General features: G+C 45.3%; 1 protein-coding gene across 1 annotated transcript in view; it reads left to right on the top strand.

Moving 5' to 3' along the window:
• The window catches only part of LOC112227945 (arf-GAP with SH3 domain, ANK repeat and PH domain-containing protein 1), a 72339-nt gene that overhangs the window by 38382 nt on the left and 14043 nt on the right, over window positions 1–19914 (top strand). Inside the window, 15 exon segments of the mRNA XM_042308554.1 lie at window positions 900–1029; window positions 2897–2982; window positions 5423–5498; window positions 5673–5759; window positions 6968–6976; window positions 7385–7485; window positions 7593–7662; window positions 8844–8931; window positions 9272–9320; window positions 13380–13549; window positions 15995–16128; window positions 16331–16422; window positions 16778–16964; window positions 18280–18365; window positions 19549–19664. Of these exon segments, the coding sequence (XP_042164488.1) occupies window positions 900–1029; window positions 2897–2982; window positions 5423–5498; window positions 5673–5759; window positions 6968–6976; window positions 7385–7485; window positions 7593–7662; window positions 8844–8931; window positions 9272–9320; window positions 13380–13549; window positions 15995–16128; window positions 16331–16422; window positions 16778–16964; window positions 18280–18365; window positions 19549–19664 (1481 nt within the window).

The raw sequence follows: 19914 nt of genomic DNA, 5'->3' as shown, positions 1-19914 counted from the left end.
TCTTGGGGACCTTCAATGCTGCTGACATTTTTTGGTACCCTTCCCCAGATCTGTGCCTTGACACAATCCTGTCTCAGAGCTCCACGGACAATTCCTTCGACCTCATGGCTTTGTTTTTGCTCTGACGTGCACTGTCATCTGTGTGACCTTCTATAGACAGGTGTGTGTCTTTCCAAATCATGTCCAATCAATTGAATTTACCACTAGTTGACTCCAATCAAGTTGTAGAAACAACTAAAGGATGGTCAATGGAAAGAGGATGCACCTGAGCTCTATTTCGAGTCTCATCTCAAAGGGTATGAATACATGTAAATAAGGAATTTCTATTTTTAATAATTTATACATTTGCAAAAATGTCAAAAAACCTTATTTGTCATGATTGGCTATTGTGTGTAGATTTGTATTTATTTAATACATTAATTTAATACGTTATTTAATACATTTAGAATAAGGTTGTAACGTAACAAAATGTGGAAAAAGTCAAGTGTCTGAACACTTTCCGAAGGCACTGTATATGGTGATGTGTGCTTGTGTGAGACATACAGTTGTTTTTGGTGTCTTTAAAATGTCAGATCTGATGTACTGTATATTACAACAATAATTTCAGTGGAATGTTCCGCCCTGTGAAAGCTCTCTTTCATGCTGAGAATTCCGTCTGATTTAAATGTGAGGTCATGGATTTATTAAACACTGTCTGTCTCTCTCTCTTCCTGCCTGCCCTCTTTTCCTTCCTTCCTTCCTTCCTTCCTTCCTTCCTTCCTTCCTTCCTTCCTTCCTTCCTTCCTTCTTGCCTGTCTGCCTGTCTTGTCTGGTTTCACTAACTGTCTGTCTGTCTGTCTGTCTGTCTGTCTGTCTGTCTGTCTGTCTGTCTGTCTGTCTGTCTGTCTGTCTGATTTCAGTACAAAGATCGAGAAGGAGAAGAGGGAGCATGCCAAGCAGCACGGGATGATTCGTACAGAGATAACAGGCGCTGAGATTGCTGAGGAGATGGAGAAGGAACGGCGTCTCTTCCAACTCCAGATGTGTGAGGTTAGAAGCGGGCACTGGGCACAGACTAGAGGGCACTGATTGGACACTGACGGGGCCCTGCCACCCCAAGCCAAACCTAAGAGGACGACATAAAATCGGCATCCGTGCCAACCTCTTCTCTACGTGATTATGCTATAACCTAGTTACACATATCCCCGAAATGACACGAAAAACAGTATCTCATTGTATTTCTATGCTCCAATCCTCCTATAGAAAAGGCAGAGCAAAATAACAAACTGCTCGAGCGATGCGCTCAGCTGTGCCAACGAGCTGCCTCCCGGCGGATGTAAACGCCTACTCCTCTCTCCCTCTTTATCTGCAGATTATTTCCTCACTTGGCATAACGGTACTGACAATTTCCATATTAACTTAGTGCCTCACTGTGGGATTCTAATTGGAGCAGTCGTGGAGGAGCTCAACCTATCCACCTCTATTTCTGTGTACAGCGGTCGCGGGGTGGTTTGTCCCTCTTGGGTTTTTAGGGTGATCTCATTCACTGTGTTGTTATTGTGGATTGTTTGATATTGCTTCTAGTGGAGTGCTAGAGGGGCCCAGAGTTTATAACTAGGGCCCCAAGTTTTTCCTGCTCAAGTCATATTGACAGGAAAAACTCCTGACCCTATAAGCGTGAGTAAAATGTATGCATGCGTGATTAAAACGCTTTGGATAAGATTATTATTATTATTATATATTGATAACATTGCTAGCATTGTGTGGCACCCTATTCCCTAAACAGTGCACAACTTTGGACCAGGGCCCATAGGCACTATATAAGGTATAGGGTGCCATTTGTTACACCAAATCCATCTTCCATCCCACTTTGCACTGCTACTGCTGCTAGTATGGGAGGGACCAGGTGACGCTCAGCACAGCAGGCTATGTTCTCCATCTGATCTGAGACCAGACATTGCTACTGCAGCGTCCCTCGCCTCCCATTCACACAAAGCCCCATAACACACAGGCACCAACAGGCATTCACAACACACACTAAACCCACCCCACAGCGCAGACACCACAAACAAAAAGTGGATAATCTCTGAGTCGCACACACTCAGACAGACAAAAGCAATATGTGTGTGACTGTGTGTTTGGTTTCAGGGGAGCACGCACATGAGCACACACATACACACACAGAGGATCACATGGTAAGAAATGCAGCACAGAAGCTTTGGGGGACAGGAGTTGCCTTAGAAGGGCATTCTGGAATAGATTAAATGTCCTCTGTGTGCGGAGCTGAAAATGGTGCCTAGCAGTGATTCTTCACAAACTGTTCTAGATTGGTACGCCATGGGATAAACTCAGATTAAGATGATGTTTTATTCATTTGTTCGTCGGACATGAATTTGTCAGAGGAATTTGCTAATTTGGAGGCCGTGGTGGTTTCTGAAAAATAAAGGAAAAACACAATTCTAAGTTATCCATTTAAAAAACAATTTACTCATGATATTTTACAGATGTAAGATCTTAATTTGATCGCGCTTTTGTTGCTGACCATTTTCATGCACACTAGGAAATGCAAACTTGTAGTATATTCGAGGTTTAAAAAGGCATCTATAAAATTTGTAATTTCCACTTTAAAATGTCAGACTTGATTTTCCCTAACGAAGAACGTATCAACCCCTACAAAAAATATCTATGAATTATAATCCACAAATGAAGATCCTACATCTGTATATTACCGTCCTTTTCAGTGACGTTTAGATGTTTAGCCGTTTTTTCGGCTCCCACGGACTCAATGCTATGTTGGCATCGTGGATCACCACTACGTATAAGCATGGCAATACTCCGAATTGCATTTCCAAAATCATGTAACAGAGCGTTCTATTTGATGTCAGTTTTCACAGGCCACCACTTGTTTTCTCTACAGTACCTGATCAAAGTCAACGAGATCAAGACCAAGAAGGGAGTGGACCTTCTCCAGAACCTCATCAAGTATTACCACGCACAATGCAAGTAAGTAAACAGTGCCACATTATCTCCCTCATTTGCCATAGTGTAAGAGTCCCCCAAACACGCGTGGATCATGTCTACTGAGATGTGTCTGATTGGTGGCGAACACGTCATTTCTAAGGGAATTATGTCACTGTATACTCTCAAGACTAGCTCTACAGTGCATTCAGAAAGTATTCAGACCCCTTGACTTTTTTCAAATTTTGTTACGTCACAGCCTTATTCTAAAATGGATTAAATTGTTTTTTTTCCCCCTCATCAATCTACACACAATACCCCATAATTACAAAGCAAAAAAAACGTTTTTTAGAAATGTTTGCAAATGTATAAAAACAAAACACTGACATTTTACATTTCCATAAGTATTCAGACCCTTTACTCAGTACTTTGTTGAAGAACCTTTGGCAGTGATTACAGCCTCGAGTCTTGGGTATGACGCTACAAGCTTGGCACACCTGTATTTGGGGAGTTTCTTTCATTCTTCTCTGCAGATCCTCTCAAGGTCTGTCAGGTTGGATGGGGAGCGTTGCTGCACAGCTATTTTCAGGTCTCTTCAGAGATGTTCAATCGGGTTCAAATCCGGGCTCTGGCTGGGCCACTCAAGGACATTCAGAGACCTTTTCCAAAGCCACTCCTGCGTTATCTTGGCTGTGTGCTTAGGGTCGTTGTCTTATTGGAAGGTGAACCTTCTCCCCAGTCTGAGGTCCAGAGAATCTTGTTTATCATGGTCTGAGAGTCTTTAGGTGCTTTTTAGCAAACTCCAAGCAGGCTGTCATGTGCATTTTACTGAGCAGTGGCTTCCGTCTGGCCACTCTACCATAAAGGCCTGATTGGTGGAGTTCTGCAGAGATGGTTGCCCTTCTGGAAGGTTCTCCCATCGCCACAGAGGAACTCTGAAGCTCTGTCAGATTGACCATCAAGTTCTTGGTCACCTCCCCGACCAAGGCCCTTCTCCCCTGATTGCTCAGTTTAGCAGGGTGGCCAGCTCTAGGAAGAGTCTTGGGGGTTACAAACTTCTTCCAGTTAAGAATGGAGGCCACTGTGTTCTTGGGGACCTTCAATGCTGCAGAAATGTTTTGGTGCCCTTCCACAGATCTGTGCCTCGACACAATCCTTTATCGGAGTTCTACAGACAATTCCTTTGACCTCATGGCTTGGTTTTTATTCTGACATGCACTGTCAACTGTGGGACCTTATATAGACAGGTGTTTGCCTTTCCAAACCATGTCCAATCAATTGAATCTAACACAGGTGGACTCCAATCAAGTTGTAGAAACATCTCAAGGATGATCAATGGAAACAGGATGTACCTGAGCTCAATTTCGAGTCTCATAGCAAAGGGTCTGAATACATGTAAATAAGGTATTTCTGTTTTTTAATTTAAAAATACATTTGCAAACATTTCTAAAAACATGTTTTAATTTTCTCGTTATGGGGTATTTAATCCATTTTAGAATAAGCATGTAACGTAGCAAAATGTGGAAAAAGTCAAGGGGTTTGAATACTTTCCAAAGGCATTGTATATTATTCTCTCTGTGATTGCTCTTTGCTCTCTCTCTCTTTCCCTCTTTCTTTCTTTTTCTCTCCCTCTCTTTTCATCTCTCTCCCTCTCAACCCCCCTCCATCCCGCTCTCTTTAATGGGGTGATGCATGATTTACCGGTCTTGGGTAGGGAGTAATATTTAGCTCTCATAAATATGCATGACCCTTCATGACGATGCGACGTGACAGCCGTGGGGTTTGTGGGTAAATAATGGGTGCCCCCTGTGCCAGGGACTGAGCCCAACGCTGTGTCACGGACAGGCCTGACAGCCTCAATGCTGCTAGGTGGTTGTGTCATAACATTGGGGAAACAAAACAATGCAGTTTTCTGGTTGTCTACTCAACCCAAAACTATGACTATCACAGTGTAGAGACAGGCCTTATAGAGCGATGGGAAAAGAACCTTTCAGTAGAAAACTGAGTTTCAGTAGGATGAGTGGGCCGAGGGAGGTGATGTATCCCTGGAGGGTAGGGGAGAGAGAGGGGGTGGAGAGAGAGAGAGAGGGGGATAGAAGGGTTGTTAGTGGAGACGAGCGGATGCTGCATTCAGGTAGATGCCACTGGCACTGGCAGATCCATAATGGATGACAGGAGGTGCTTAGCATTCCACTCTGGACACAGCCAGAGAGAGACAGGAGAGAGAGAGATCTCTATGCCAAAAGCCAGAGGAGCCAAGCAGTGCTATACATTATACATATCCAACTGCATCAGTCTCATTCTCAGTCACCCCTCTATTCATTTTGACCTTTCTAATGGCCGTATAAGTCTTGGACACTTGACATTTCGAAATGATGTGAAAGATGCTACCCTCCACCAAATGACTGCCCTTCGTCTCACTTTCGTTGGAATTCAAGTGAAAACCTCAGTGGAATTCTAATATCCGCCCTGTAATCTCTTGCAGCTTCTTCCAAGATGGCTTGAAGACGGCGGATAAGCTGAAGCAGTACATTGAGAAGCTGGCTGCTGACCTCTACAATGTAAATACCCACCCACAGGCTTCTCTCCATCTGATTACTGCTACTCTGCAGCCTGACATGTTATCTAGACTGATTCAGTGAGTGAGTGATTGAGTGAGTGAGCGATTGATTGAGTGTGTGTGTGTGTGTGTTCGTTTGTTTTGTCTTATCTCACCCGGTATATGTCCTTCTCAGATAAAGCAGACCCAGGACGAGGAGAAGAAACAGCTGACGGCTCTCAGAGACTTGATCAAGTCATCCCTTCAGCTGGACCAGAAGGAGGTAGGCAGAACCTGAACAATCTAGTCCTAACTGGGCCAAGTGGGCCCAAGCCAGAGTTGACAAATAGGGAAAATAGTGGAAACTCCCTCCAGCCATGTGTGCACCAAAATCAATGTTTGGTGGAAAATCAGACCGCAGCAGTAGACTCCTCAGTCCTCACCCCTAACCTTTCACCCTTAGAGGGTGTAGCTACTAGCTAGTCTCCTGTAGTGCAGAGTGAGTACCCAGTGCTGTACCATGCTGGTAGCCAGTGTTTAGTAGGCCTTGGCTGGTAACCAGTGTTGTGCCTCACTGGCTGCTTAGTGGAGAGCAACTTACTGTCTTAAAAGTCCAGTGGAGTCAAAAATGGGATTTTCCTGTGTTTTATATATATTTCCACATTATGAGCTCGGAATAATACTATGAAATTGTGAAAATGATGATAATGCCCTTTTAGTGTGAGAGCTGTTTGAAAAGACTGCCTGTTTTGGTGGGATGGAGTTTTGGCCTGCCTGGTGATAATTAGTTAATAGTCCAATAAGAAAGAGTGTTTCAAACCTCTCTGCCAATAACGGCTAGTTTTTAGTTTTCCACTCACCACTCAGACCACTCCCAGACAGTCCTAGCAAAATTCTTGATTATGAAATTGCTGTTTTTAAGAAACTAAAAAAAAAAAAAGAGGCTTTATTAGCCCTTTAACTAACCTACCCTAACCTCATTCTAAGCACTCACAGGTCACAACTGCCAAACACATCAATTAGGTTTATCACTCAGTCTCACACTCAATGCTAGCTGCTCGCTGTGTTTTGCATGTTGCTACTGTATAATAGTGAGCAGAGCCTAAGTGAGAGGGACTGGCCCGCCGTGTCCACACAGCTACAACTATCTGTCTGTGTCCCAAAATGGCACCCTATTCCTTACATAGAGCACTCATTTTGACCAGAGCCCCGAGCCCCATGGGTGAAAGTGGTGCACTATATAGGGAACAGGGTGCCATTTGGGACGGAGCCGACGATCCACACTGAACATCCTCTGGTTTATAACGCCCAGACACAAATGTTGTCACTCACTCACGCAATCACTCACTCACTCACTCATCATATCGTACTACACTAACACCTACACTCAATGAGGGCAGGCGCTCTCTCACTCACAACTTCACCTCGGCGGCTTCTTTCACACTCTCTCTCTCTCTATTCCCCTCTACTCGCTGCTCGTCTGGACTCAAGTCTAGAAGAGTAAGTGCTAGCATGCTTCTGACAGATTTTGAAGAGCATGCCCTCCACTGTGTCTCTCCATTAGAAACCTGCTGTGTTTTTCATCTGATAGTGTGTTGGAACATGTGTGCCTCCCAAGTGGCTCCCTATTCTCTATGTAGTGCCCTTCTTTTGACCGGAAAAAGTGGAAAAGTAGCGCACTAAATGGAGAGTTGGGCGCCATTTGGGACGCACACCATGATCCTTTGAACATCAAATGTGACCCAAGAAATAATAACGGCCATGTTGGTCAGACACACACACACACACACACACACACACACACACACACGACCCTGGCCTGCACTCTCTGTAAGAGGCATATTTGGTTGGTTATGTGTGGTGAGATGCTGTGTTTTCTGTGTCTAAACACTGTGTGTGTTACTGCAGGACTCCCAGAGTAAGCAGGGTGGCTATAGTATGCACCAGCTGCAGGGCAACAAAGAGTTTGGCTGTGAGAAGAAAGGCTACCTGATGAAGAAGAGTGATGGGTAGGTCACACACACACACACACAGACACTGAACAGCACTGAACATACACAGACATGAAGAGCCCTTTTCGGATCCTTCGTTGTGACTTGGTGTTGTCTTCCTGCAGGCTGAGAAAGGTGTGGCAGAGGAGGAAGTGTTCAGTGAAGGGTGGCATGCTCACCATCGCTCATGCTACGGTGAGTGGCAAAACACACACACACACGCACAATTTGAGCACCCTTACACACTCCTGTCGAGGCTAGATCAAAAGCAACATCCAGTAGGAAGGAAGCTGTGTAGGCCACTATCAATCTAGCAGTTGGCAGAGAGGAATCGACATGGGTGGGTTGCCAAGGCAACCCCTTAGCCCCCTCCCTCTCCTGTTGCTGTGGTGACTCATCACTGAGTGTGGTGCTGGCTCTACTCTTCCCGGGGTCTGTGGATACTGTGCTGCTAGATAGACAGACACACATGCACACAAGGATGTGTGAGAGAGCACACACACACACAATCTAGCTGGCCCCTGTTTTTATTATTGCAGCTCTACATTGCAGTGAACTCCCCCAAATGTCACTAATCGATTCCTCATTTCCACCCATACTTCCACCATCCTTTCAAGGAAACGCGCAAATGTACTTGTCCCCTTGTTCTTTGTCTGACGGCGTGTTGCCGCTCCTTCTCCATGTTTATTACCCATCAGCCCCTGTGCCAGCCTGGCAAGCCTCACCACAGGGCTCATCACAGTCCGTTGACGTTTTGTTAACACCCCCCCCCCACCATCCCCACTGCCCACATGCCCGGGCACAGTCACAATGCAGTGCCCAGTCTACACACGTGCCAGCTGATCACACTGCTGTTATCATAATATTACAGTGGGTATCGTAACTGAAGCCAAGCCAAAGTGGCGATGCCTGGACCACAGACACAGTACTGAGGGAATACCTGGGATTCTCCCAAGGCTAGCTGCATACACTGTTAAGTCTAGTGGTCAGGCTGTGTCTCAAATCACATGGGGCTCTACAAGGTGTCGAAACGGATTTCTTTATTCAGTCGAGACAAAAGGACATTACCCACAATGCCTAACATCAGCAGATGAATTGACGTATTCCTTTACCAACCCGTCATTTTCCTGACGCTCTGATCCAGAGCAGTGAGTGCAAACATTTTTATGTTTGTTTGTACTGGTCCCCCATGGGAATCGATCCCACAACTATGGCGTTGCAAGTGCCGTGCTCTACCAACTGAGCCACACGGGACCATCCAAAGTCAGATAGGCTTGTAGCGTTAGTTTCATAGCACCAATACTGGGTGATGGACAGATTCCTTTTCAGAATTTCTGTCAAATAGCTAAGTCGTCTGTCTCTGTGTGTTCGTGCAGTCCAACAGGCAGCCTGTGAAACTCAACCTGCTCACCTGCCAGGTCAAGCCCTGTGCCGAGGACAGGAAGTGCTTCGACCTCATTTCCCGTAAGTACCTCTTCCTGTAACCCCCACACCAACACAGTAGTTACCATGGGCGTGAGGTGGGCTGTGAGAAATGGGGCCTAATATTACCTTCTGTAGGAATTCAGAAACAGGAAGCGTCGAATAGACAGTTTTGTACCACGGGTCGCCAGTAAGCTCTTTCACACGCTCCATTTTCCTGGCGTCCTGTTTGAATGGTGCCATGACAACGCCTGAAACACGCTGTGCTTGTGAATTACTCCGCCGTGCATCTCCACAGGGCTATGTCACGTCACGTGATTACACAGTGTCTGCTGGGTTCTCGAGAGATCACGTTCCCGTCTCATCTTCTCTCTGCCAACAGATAACCGGACCTATCACTTCCAGGCTGAGGATGAACAGGAGTTTGTCATGTAAGTGTACCGTGACAGTCCCCCCACATTGTAAACATCCACCTCCTATTAGTATCCAACTCCAGAGGCAGGTACATAGTAAGATAAGACTGTGATGGAATTTGGGGTTACGGTTATTTGTCAGCCACGTGACTCGGTCACCGTTATAATCGCAAAAAAACGTTGCCTAGGCAACCGAAGACGTGTTTGCTCACACTGTTAATGTGTGAGTGTGAAAGACGAGATCGGTGAGGTTTAACAAAGAAAGACACCGTTTTCTTTAACGGAAAAGGTCTAGAGGTTTTGTCTAGTGTCCGTGGTCCATTAACAATGAGGGATTTGATTTTTTTTATCCCTGCGAGAGAGAGAGGACTGCTAAGTGCTAGCAGCGGTAAGGGTATCTTCATGTATCTGTGGGATCTGTTATTCAGGTCACTGTAACCCAGGGATGGGCAACTGGCGTCGGCACGCTGATACATTTCCAGAGATCTATTTCTTTTTTGTTATAATTGTAGAACACACAAGGTGCAATTTTGAAAATGTGGTTGTGCATCAGCAGTTTTTCGATTGTTATGTCAGTCACTGACATTCGCTCAATTAGCACGTCAGCAAAAAAACGTTTTTTTAGATTGGTAAATTAGCGACCTGCTATCTAAACTTGTAGAATTACCGACCGTGGGCCCCCATTGATTTTGTTAGTCACTCTCACTGTGATATATTAAAAACTGCAAACATTTCTCTCCACCCTATGTCAAAATGTGTAGAATTGTAGGAAATAAGCAGTAAAACTGCCTATTTGTCTCTCTGCCCCATGGAAAAATCAGTTGAATTGCTTGAAATTAGTTATACAATTGCTAAATCTTCTCTCTGCCCCATGGCAAAATGTCTAGATTTGCAGCAAACTTGCTTTAAAACTGCAACATGTTCTCTGCGCCCTATGGCAAAATGTGTAGAAATGCAGGAAATTAACTCAAACTTTTTTTCTCTCTGCTGTCAAAGGGTGTGCCGCTAAATGCAAAAATGAAACTTAAGAACCGTAAGCGTAGGAATAGCGCACATAGAACAGATCTAACGCTTCTTAGACTTGCTTTCAATGAGAATGACAGATCTATAACTCACACGTTTATGTGAATTTGGTCAGGTAGCCCAAATAGTTACATATTGCACTTTTAAATATACTGAGACACAACCGGCCTTGCTTTAGGATACATCCCAAATGGCACCATATTCCCTATTTAGTGCACTACACTCTTGGAAAAAAAGGGTTCCAAAACAGTTCTTTGGGGAGGGATAGGGTACTACCAAGAACTGTTTTGATCAGAAGAACCCTTTTTGGGAGACAAGGGTTCTTTGTACGTGAAGTGTTCTACCTAGAACCTTTAAAATCCAAAGAACAGTTTTTGAAAGAAAGGGTTCTTTGATTAATATTTGGAAGGCAAGAAGGATTCTTTGGAATGCAAGAAGGATTCTGCATAGAACCATATATAATATTTCCCATCATGCTCTATTGACTTACGTAATTGTTTGTTTTACTGTAATATCTGTGTTTTTGCATGTACAATGCTTGGTTGATTAATTTTATGTTACACAAAGGTAAATAACATACCGTTTTTGAAACTAATCCCATCTGTAAGAAATGTGATTTATTTCACCCGTTACTGAGATGGTTGTTCCAGTTTAGATGATTGAGGTAGTCTCAATATGCAGTCTTCCCTACCCTGACAGTCATTCTGAATTCAGGTTGTAGGTGATTAACAATTCCACTTGTTGGATATCTTAACTATGGCTGTATTCCAATAGAATTACACATCACTTTGCAAGCCAGCATAATGTGACTTGCAGGCCTGATGTGGCTTGTGAACCAGAACATGCCTACCACCACTGTGTTAGGCTATAATTAGGCCCTCGAAGAAAGGCCTTATGATATATGGAATGCATTGTAACAAATAATAACATTTTAAACGCTAATAAGGCTGGTGGAACCATTCATAGAGGGTTCTAGGAAGAACCCTCCAAGGATAAAAGGGTTCTCTGTAGAACCCTTCACAGACGGTTATAGGAAGAACCTTTAGATGATAAAATGGTTCATGGTTTAACCCTTCATAGAGGCAGAACCCTTCTAGGCAGAACCCTTCATAGAGGGTTCTAGGTAGAACCATTTACAGGGGGTTATTTGAAGAACTCTACATAGAGGGTTTTAGATAGAACCCTCTGCAAGGGGTTCTACCCAGCACCAAAAAGGGTACAAACCGAAGAACCCTGTATGGGGACAAACCGAAGAACCCTGTATGGTTCTACTTAACACCTTTTTTTCTAAGTGTACTTTTCACCAGGGGTCATAGGGTTCTGGTCAAAAGTAGTGCACTTCATAGGGAATAGAGTGCCATTTTGGGACATAGCCACAACTCAACTGCAATTCCAAATGTCAGTAAGTTCATTAAGTATCTGTAACTAGGGAACTCACACACTCATGCACACACCCGCACACACACACATACATACAAATGCTGACTCCACACTCTCAGCTCTATGCTGTCACGCACTTCCAGCTGAGGCAAACCATACAGTGATGAAGTCGCTTCATGCGAGTGTTTGGATTAAAACACTTATCACTTGACAATATCTCAGCATTACGCAATCACATGCTCGCCCACCCATATCTTGTGCACCGCAAGTAAACACGTTCACCCTTAAAGACACAAGAACACCCACATCTCTGCATAACGCGGTCTAATTTCTTGTTATTTTTCACTCATTCACCCGCACACACCTGTGCTGTGTCCTCTGCTGTGTCCTATCCTGTGTCATGTGCTGTGTCCTGTATTGTGACCTCTGCTGTGTCCTGTACTGTGTCCTCTGCTGTGTCCTCTCCTGTGTCATGTACTATGTCCTGTACTGTGTCCTCTGCTGAGTCCTCTGCTGTGTCCTGTCCTGTGTCATGTACTATGTCATGTACTATGTCCTGCGCTGTGTCCTGTCCTGTGTTATGTGCTGTGTCCTGTGCTGTGTCATGTACTATGTCCTGTGTCCTGTACTGTGTCCTCTGCTGAGTCCTCTGCTGTGTCATGTACTATGTCCTGTGCTGTGTCCTGTCCTGTGTCATGTGCTGTGTCCTGTGCTGTGTCATGTGCTGTGTCCTGTAGATGGGTGACGGGGACAGCAGGACTGACATCAGCCCCATTAAGCCTGCATTGTCCAAATGGCACCTTATTCCCTATGTAGTGCACTACTTTTGACCAGGACCCATATAGGGAATATGGTGCCATTTGGGACACAGTCTAGTCTAACAACCAGTCTAATGGCAGAGTGAGTTGTGATGTACTGTACTGTGCTGAACAACAGCAGCCGCCGACTCATGTTTGATTGGCAGTTACTTCCTGCCAATTTCTGTGTGTGTGCGTGGCGATTGTTCAGATGTGTTGGTTTGAATGTCATGAGAGGGTATCTGGGGCTGCTGGCTGGTTGGATAGGGTTGTGTATTGTACACTACAGCATGTGGTTGACACTGTAGGCAAATGTAGGTCCTATGTAGGTTGAATGCAAAGTAGCTGTCAAGATGTAAGGCAGTATACAGTTATATTTAAGCAATACGGCCCAACGGGGTGTGGTATAGGGCCAATATACCACAGCTAAACGCTGTTCTTATACACGACGCAACGCTGAGTGCCTGGACAGAGCCGTTAGCCATGGTACATTGGCCACATTTCACAAACCCCCGAGGTGCCTTATTGCTATTATAAACTGGTTACCAACGTAATTAGAGCTGCTAAAATACATGTTTCAGCCAATCAGCATTCAGGGCTCAAAGCACCCAGTTTCTAATAATACACAGAGTGTAGATATAGATAGCATCAGATGGAATTGGAGTTGTCCCATCTGATTTGATTTGATTTGACCGTTCAAAATACATCAAATGGCAGCAGAAACACATCGGAAAACTGTCAAGGACTTATTTCCACTGTGGTCCTCTCATCTAAAAGCCTCTACCTATGTAACTCAGTGCTTGTACGTGTTGAAAACCCCCGTGCTTTTGTAATAACTTGTTCTCTCTGCTCTTTCGTTTCTCTGTGCCGCGTGTAGCTGGATCTCTGTGCTATCCAACAGTAAGGAGGAAGCTCTAAACATGGCGTTCCGCGGAGAAGAGGACGGAGTAGGAGGAGAGGATGGCCTGGAGGACCTGACCAAAGCCATCATAGAGGAGGTGCTGCGCATGCCTGGCAATGAAGTCTGCTGTGACTGTGGCGCTGCAGGTACGTATAGTACGACATCTATGGGTGCCCGTGTGTTTGGTCCTGGGACATGCACAACCGCTGTGGTTTTCCAAGGGGTTCTCACATTGTAGATTCTCCACTATACCACTACAGAAGACAACGGCACCTTTGCTGCAGCATTTTATCTCGCCCTTGAACACACACCTCCCGGTAGAACTCACACCTCCCTGTAGAACTCACACATCCCTGTAGAACTCACACACCCCTGTAGAACTCACACATCCCTGTAGAACTCACACATTCATGTAGAACTCACACATTCCTGTAGAACTCACACACCCCTGTAGAACTCACACATCCCTGTAGAACTCACACATCCCTATAGAACTCACACATCCATGTAGAACTCACATCCATGTAGAACTCACACATCCATGTAGAACTCACACATCCATGTAGAACTCACACATCCATGTAGAACTCACACATCCCTATAGAACTCACACATCCATGTAGAACTCACACATCCCTATAGAACTCACACATCCATGTAGAACTCACACATTCCTGTAGAACTCACACATCCCTATAGAACTCACACATCCATGTAGAACTCACACATCCCTATAGAACTCACACATCCATGTAGAACTCACACATCCCTATAGAACTCACACATCCATGTAGAACTCACACATCCCTATAGAACTCACACATCCATGTAGAACTCACATCCATGTAGAACTCACACATCCATGTAGAACTCACACATCCATGTAGAACTCACACATCCCTGTAGAACTCACACATCCATGTAGAACTCACACATCCCTATAGAACTCACATATCCATGTAGAACTCACACATCCCTATAGAACTCACACATCCATGTAGAACTCACACATTCCTGTAGAACTCACACATTCCTATAGAACTCACACATTCCTGTAGAACTCACACATCACCATAGAACTCACACATCCTCAACCATCTTCAAGATTGTCCCTCAGAAGTCCCTGCTCAGCCCAACATCGATTCACTCTTCTGCACTGTCATGGCTGCTCCCTATCTCCCTCAGTAGTTAGGCATATGCTATGCAGCTCTCCTGCAAAGTCACCCTTAACCAAACAAGCAGCAAAGCAGCACCAGGAGCCTTTTCTGTATTCAGGATATAACAGTGGTGCTGGTCCTTTCTGGCCCCTGGCCCTCCGACTTGATCCTCCCCTGCTGTAAAAACAGAGGCTCAGCACTCCCCAAGCAGAGACACCCTGGCCCTCTGACTCCCCCCAATACACACACACTGTCAGCATAAACACACAGATCCCACTGAGGAGAGTGCAGGCCACTAGCGAAGAAGAAAAACCCTGCGTTTGTTGCGACAACATCGTTACATCACTACATTACATAATTCATACACACACAGGCAGAGTTTTGCTGATTTCCCCTCTATGGGGTGAGCTTATTTGATAATGCGTTGATAATGCGCTAGTGTACTGCAGGGTTGTTTAGGTTGCTCCTGCGGCCCATCCTGCCTGAAATACAGCTCTCTAGAGGAGTATTAGTGTCAAATGTTTTTTTGCAGCTCTAGAGCTCTCACCCCACCCTGTGCTTCCTGTCATCTCTTCGGTCATCTTTTGCCATCCTGCATGTGACTCATTGGTGTTTGGCCGATTCTGAAACCATTCCACCCGCCTGAGTCCGTCCGGCACAGACCTGTCAAATCCGGACACGCTAGTTAGCCTGACAGCTAACAGCACTCAGCCATCTGTAAAAATAGTGTGTTTACATCTGCATAGCTGCGTAGGGCTCTTAGGCTTGGGTTTAAGCCTCCTTAAGTTGCATCACTCATGCTTGGCTGTGGTGTCAGTCACTGTAGCGGTTTACTGGGAAGAGCCCAAAGCCTCTCTAGCCCTCCACCACATGGCTCTGCTGTCAGAGCATGTACAGGCGTTCTGCTTGACACAGAATGATGCAATGTTTTCTAGTTGCTGGGCTCTGGTAGTCCAGTTGGTATGGTTGGTGGGTCTGAGGCTGCCGAGGCCCTCTAGTGGTATGTGGTGTTCATTGCCGCTGCTCACATTTGATGGTGATGGTGGACCTGGGTTGTATTCATTTGTGCACACCGTAGAAAAAACGTTTTGCAACGGAAAATGAAAACAAAATTGTTTTATACGTTCAGTTTGTCCCTCCCTGCATCAGTCTGTTTTCTTTTGTTTGGGGCTACATGCAAGTGTTCAGATCAAAAATGAAACCCCCTTGTGTTCAGCATTATCGTTCTGGATTTCAACTGTAAATTGTATATTTGTGTTAGTACTTTGAAAAAACATCTATGTTCTTTTTGGAGCCAAAACAGCTGTGCACTAAACTGTAAATTCCAGCCATATTTTTGTGGTTGTGTAGCCAAGATGCCTATCCACAACCCTGTGCTCCACAAAATGGCTGCTCTCTAACTTGAGTACATTGTCATGTTGTCTGTGCCCTTAGATCCAAAATGGCTGTCCACTAACCTGGGCATCCTGACCTGCATCGAGTGCTCTGGAATTCACCGTGAGATGGGAGTTCACATCTCACGCATCCAATCCATGGAGCTAGATAAGCTAGGCACCTCTGAACTCTTGGTGAGTGAAAAAAGAAATACATTTGGTGAACATTATATAATGTTTTTTTTCACAGTAGATCAACATGCAAAATAGATTCAGAAACAGGATAGAAATAAATACATCTGGATTACAACGTGATTGTGATTACGGCAATTCGAGCAAAGTGCTTCTAACGAGCAGCTTGACATTCATAAGTGACTTGATTTTTTTCCCTTCACAGCTGGCTAAGAACGTAGGGAACAGTAGTTTCAATGAAATAATGGAGGAGAACCTTCCTGGTCCCTCACCCAAACCCACACCTTCAAGTGACATGTAAGTACTCAGAGTCCTCAACGACTACATGAACTTCTTCGAAACTAGAAGCTCCATGGAAATGTTACCTCACTTTCACTTGTCACTTGACATCACTGGAAGCATAATCAGGAGTATGTTTGAGCTTATGCAGGTAGATGTGTCTGGCGAGAAAAGCCACAGAAATCAATTGGAACACTAGAATGGCCATTGGCATCTTAGCAACATGGCAACAACAAAAAAATCCATCAATCTTGGTCAGGAAGCCGTTCGTGCTAGAAACTGAATTTAAGAATCCCTACGGGAGAAAATATCCACACAAGCATTCCGTCTCCTTATTCTCCTCCTCTTCCCCGCGTCTCTCTCCCTCCTACAGGACAGTGAGGAAGGAGTTCATCAATGCTAAGTATGTGGACCACAAGTTTGCACGGAAGACCTGTACCTCCTCGGCAGCTAAGACCATCGAGCTGTGTGAGGCGGTCAAGTCCAGGGACCTGCTGTCTCTCATCCAGGTGTACGCTGAGGGGGTGGAGCTAATGGAGCCACTGCCCGAGGGTGGACAGGTGAGTCTGACCTCTGACGTCACAGACCCTGGACTGTATTATGATCTCATCTCACCTGAACAGGACACATATTCTTAAAGCGTCTCATAGGATTGCTGATCTAGGATCAGGTGTCCCCCCCCCACCCCACTCCATGTAATCTTATTCATTATGATCCAAAAGTTAAAACTGATACTAAATCAGCATCTATACTCTGACGCTTTGATGAATATGGGCCCTGATCTGGTATGGGGGGGGTTTGGTTTTACAATATGAGCAGAAGTGTACTGTTTAATAGGGAAATACTAAATTGTACTGAATCTGTAAGGTGGCTGTTCTCTACATGGGCAAAGTAATGAGCAGTCCACTGAGAAAAACAAGAGTTTTTACTCCTGGGCAATGTTGGACAAGACAACAATGCCCAAACGAGAAAAGTGACTCAGTTAAGCTATCACTACTGCCGCCCACTAAACGTTGAACCACGTAGCACTGCGGTGTGCTCTCAGAAGTAGTCCATAGGGAATAGTGGCCAGGGATGAGTCACTGACGCTGTTTGAAAGCAGGCAGAGCTTCTAGCCCAGGCTGACTCACTGATATCTAATACAACCCTGGCTGTCAGTGGATCTGCTCTGAGAGGCTGCATCCCAGGGCTCTGGTCAAAAGTAGTGAATTCTAATATGATCCCCAGCAGACAGCAGATATCAGTACCCAGAGCCGCAGACAGTGAGGGTGTGACAGGAATACATGATAAAGTAGCCTCTCCCTCTTCCTGAACGGATACCCTGCATCTCTGTTTGACTCATAGTCATTGGTATTGCGTGTGTCACTGTGTCCTCACTCTTCCCAAATAAGTCTCCCTTACTGGGGACTCACAGAGATAATCAGTGACGTAGCTACCAGTCATTTTCAATTAGAGGAGACACAAGGAGACGCAACGACACGTGTGCTGTTTGAAGGACAGACCCACCAAGGAAGATCTCAACGACTTGATGGTTGATTATCTCGGCAAGTGTGAGTTCAATCACAGCCAATGAGGTGCTGGTGGCGGTGACCTTTGTTGATATTGGGCAGGAAGGGCTGTAAAACTGAAGCTGGCTTATCGTTTCAGTGTCTTCTACTGACATCGGTACGTCCAAACCTCTCTCTGTTATAGAAATGTTCGCATCACACTCGCAGTCTTCCCTTGAGGGGGAGACGAGCTATTTTTAGGAGCCATTTTGTTGACTGCAACCTCTTTAAATGCTGAGCGAGAGAGAGTGTAGAATGGATGCTGCCTGCTGTTCTCCCCATGTCGAAAGTCTCTCATGTCTTTGCTGTATGTGATCGCCCCCTTCAGGAGGCCGGAGAGACTGCGCTCCACTACTCTGTGCGCACCGCCGACCAGACCTCACTACACCTTGTGGACTTCCTCGTACAAAACAGGTAAAATGACCAAATAAGGCCCCATCAATAAAGTGAAGATAAGCATTTTATACCATACAGGCCACCATAGCATTGGGCTAATGTGAAATTGGATTTTAAAAGCATTGAAAGCACACACTTTCGTAAGCCGTTGTGCCCAAATACTAAGAAACATAACAGAATATTATAAATAAGTAGTATTTCCATCGTTTGGTCATGTAAATTGAGGTGTTAAATGTGAGAATTTCAATGGAATAGCTTCATGGAAAGCAGTAGTGTTCCCTTCCTATCTCTGCACCGCTGCAAGAGGAAGATGAGTAGAGCTCAGCACAGCTTAGATCCCCACAAGGCGAACAGAACTGGGTCAGGCAGACACTTGTTCTCCGCCTTCATTTATTCATCAGTCTTTTCAATTGTTTGCTCCCCCTGCCTCGCTGCACCCCGGGCAGACTGTTACCGGGAAATGGCTCCTCATTAAGGAATCGGTCCACCTTCACGATTTCATGCTTACACTTGGTAATTGGCCTAATTGTTTTCGATTCAGAGATAGGAGGAGATGAAACGGGGACCAAACACTTACCTGTCAACGTGCTAATGTGACTGTGAAGGACACCTTCCTAATATTGAGTTTCACCTCCTTTTGCCCTCAGAACAGCCTCAATTCGTGGGGGCATGAACTCCACAAGGTGTCGAAAGCGTTCCACAGGGATGCTGGCCCATGTTGACTCCAATGCTTCCCACAGTTGTGTCAAGTTGGCTGGATGTCCTTTGGGTGCTGGACCAGTCTTGATACACTCGTGAAACAGTTGAGTGTGAAGAACCCAGCAGCGCTGCAGTTCTCAACACACTTAAACCAGTGCACCTGGCACCTACCACCATAGCCCGTTCAAAGTCACTTAAATCGTGTGTCTTGCCCGTTCACCCTCTGAATGGCGCACGTACACAATCCATGTCTCGATTGTCGGAAGGCTTAATGACCTGGTCAGTCTGTCATGGAAAGAGCAGGCGTTTCTAATGTTTTGCACTCTGTTTATATTTTGTCAGCTGTAGTGACAAATAGGTATTTTAAAGGTCAGTTTGTCTCTTAAAGCAGTATGTATGATCAAAGCGTGAACGACAGTGTGACAACTTTACCTCTGTGCAAAATGGTGTCTGGGGTGTGACCCGTGACATGACCGTGTGCGTGTGTGTGTGTGTGTCACAGTGGGAACCTGGACAAGCAGACAGAGTGGGGAAACACTGCCCTGCACTACTGCTGCATGTACGAGAAACACGAATGCCTCAAACTACTGCTGAGGGGCAAACCAGCCACTGACATCAGTGAGTAACACACATACACACACTCATATTCCAACTTGGTTATGTTAACATGCCTGTTCTGTTTTTGGCGAATCAGAATTGTATTTTATACCACAGGAGGTTGGGGGAGGACAGGCTCGTGGTAACGGCTGTAATGGCACATGGCTTCCATGTGTTTGATGCCATTCCATTCGCCCCGTTCCAGCCATTATCATGAGCCGTCCTCCCCTCGGCAGCCTCCACTGGTTTTATACACGTGGACGGAATGTAT

This window comes from Oncorhynchus tshawytscha, linkage group LG29, assembly GCF_018296145.1.
Source record: "Oncorhynchus tshawytscha isolate Ot180627B linkage group LG29, Otsh_v2.0, whole genome shotgun sequence".
NCBI classification, from domain to species: Eukaryota; Metazoa; Chordata; class Actinopteri; order Salmoniformes; family Salmonidae; genus Oncorhynchus; species Oncorhynchus tshawytscha.
This window is presented reverse-complemented; position numbering and strand designations above follow the sequence as displayed.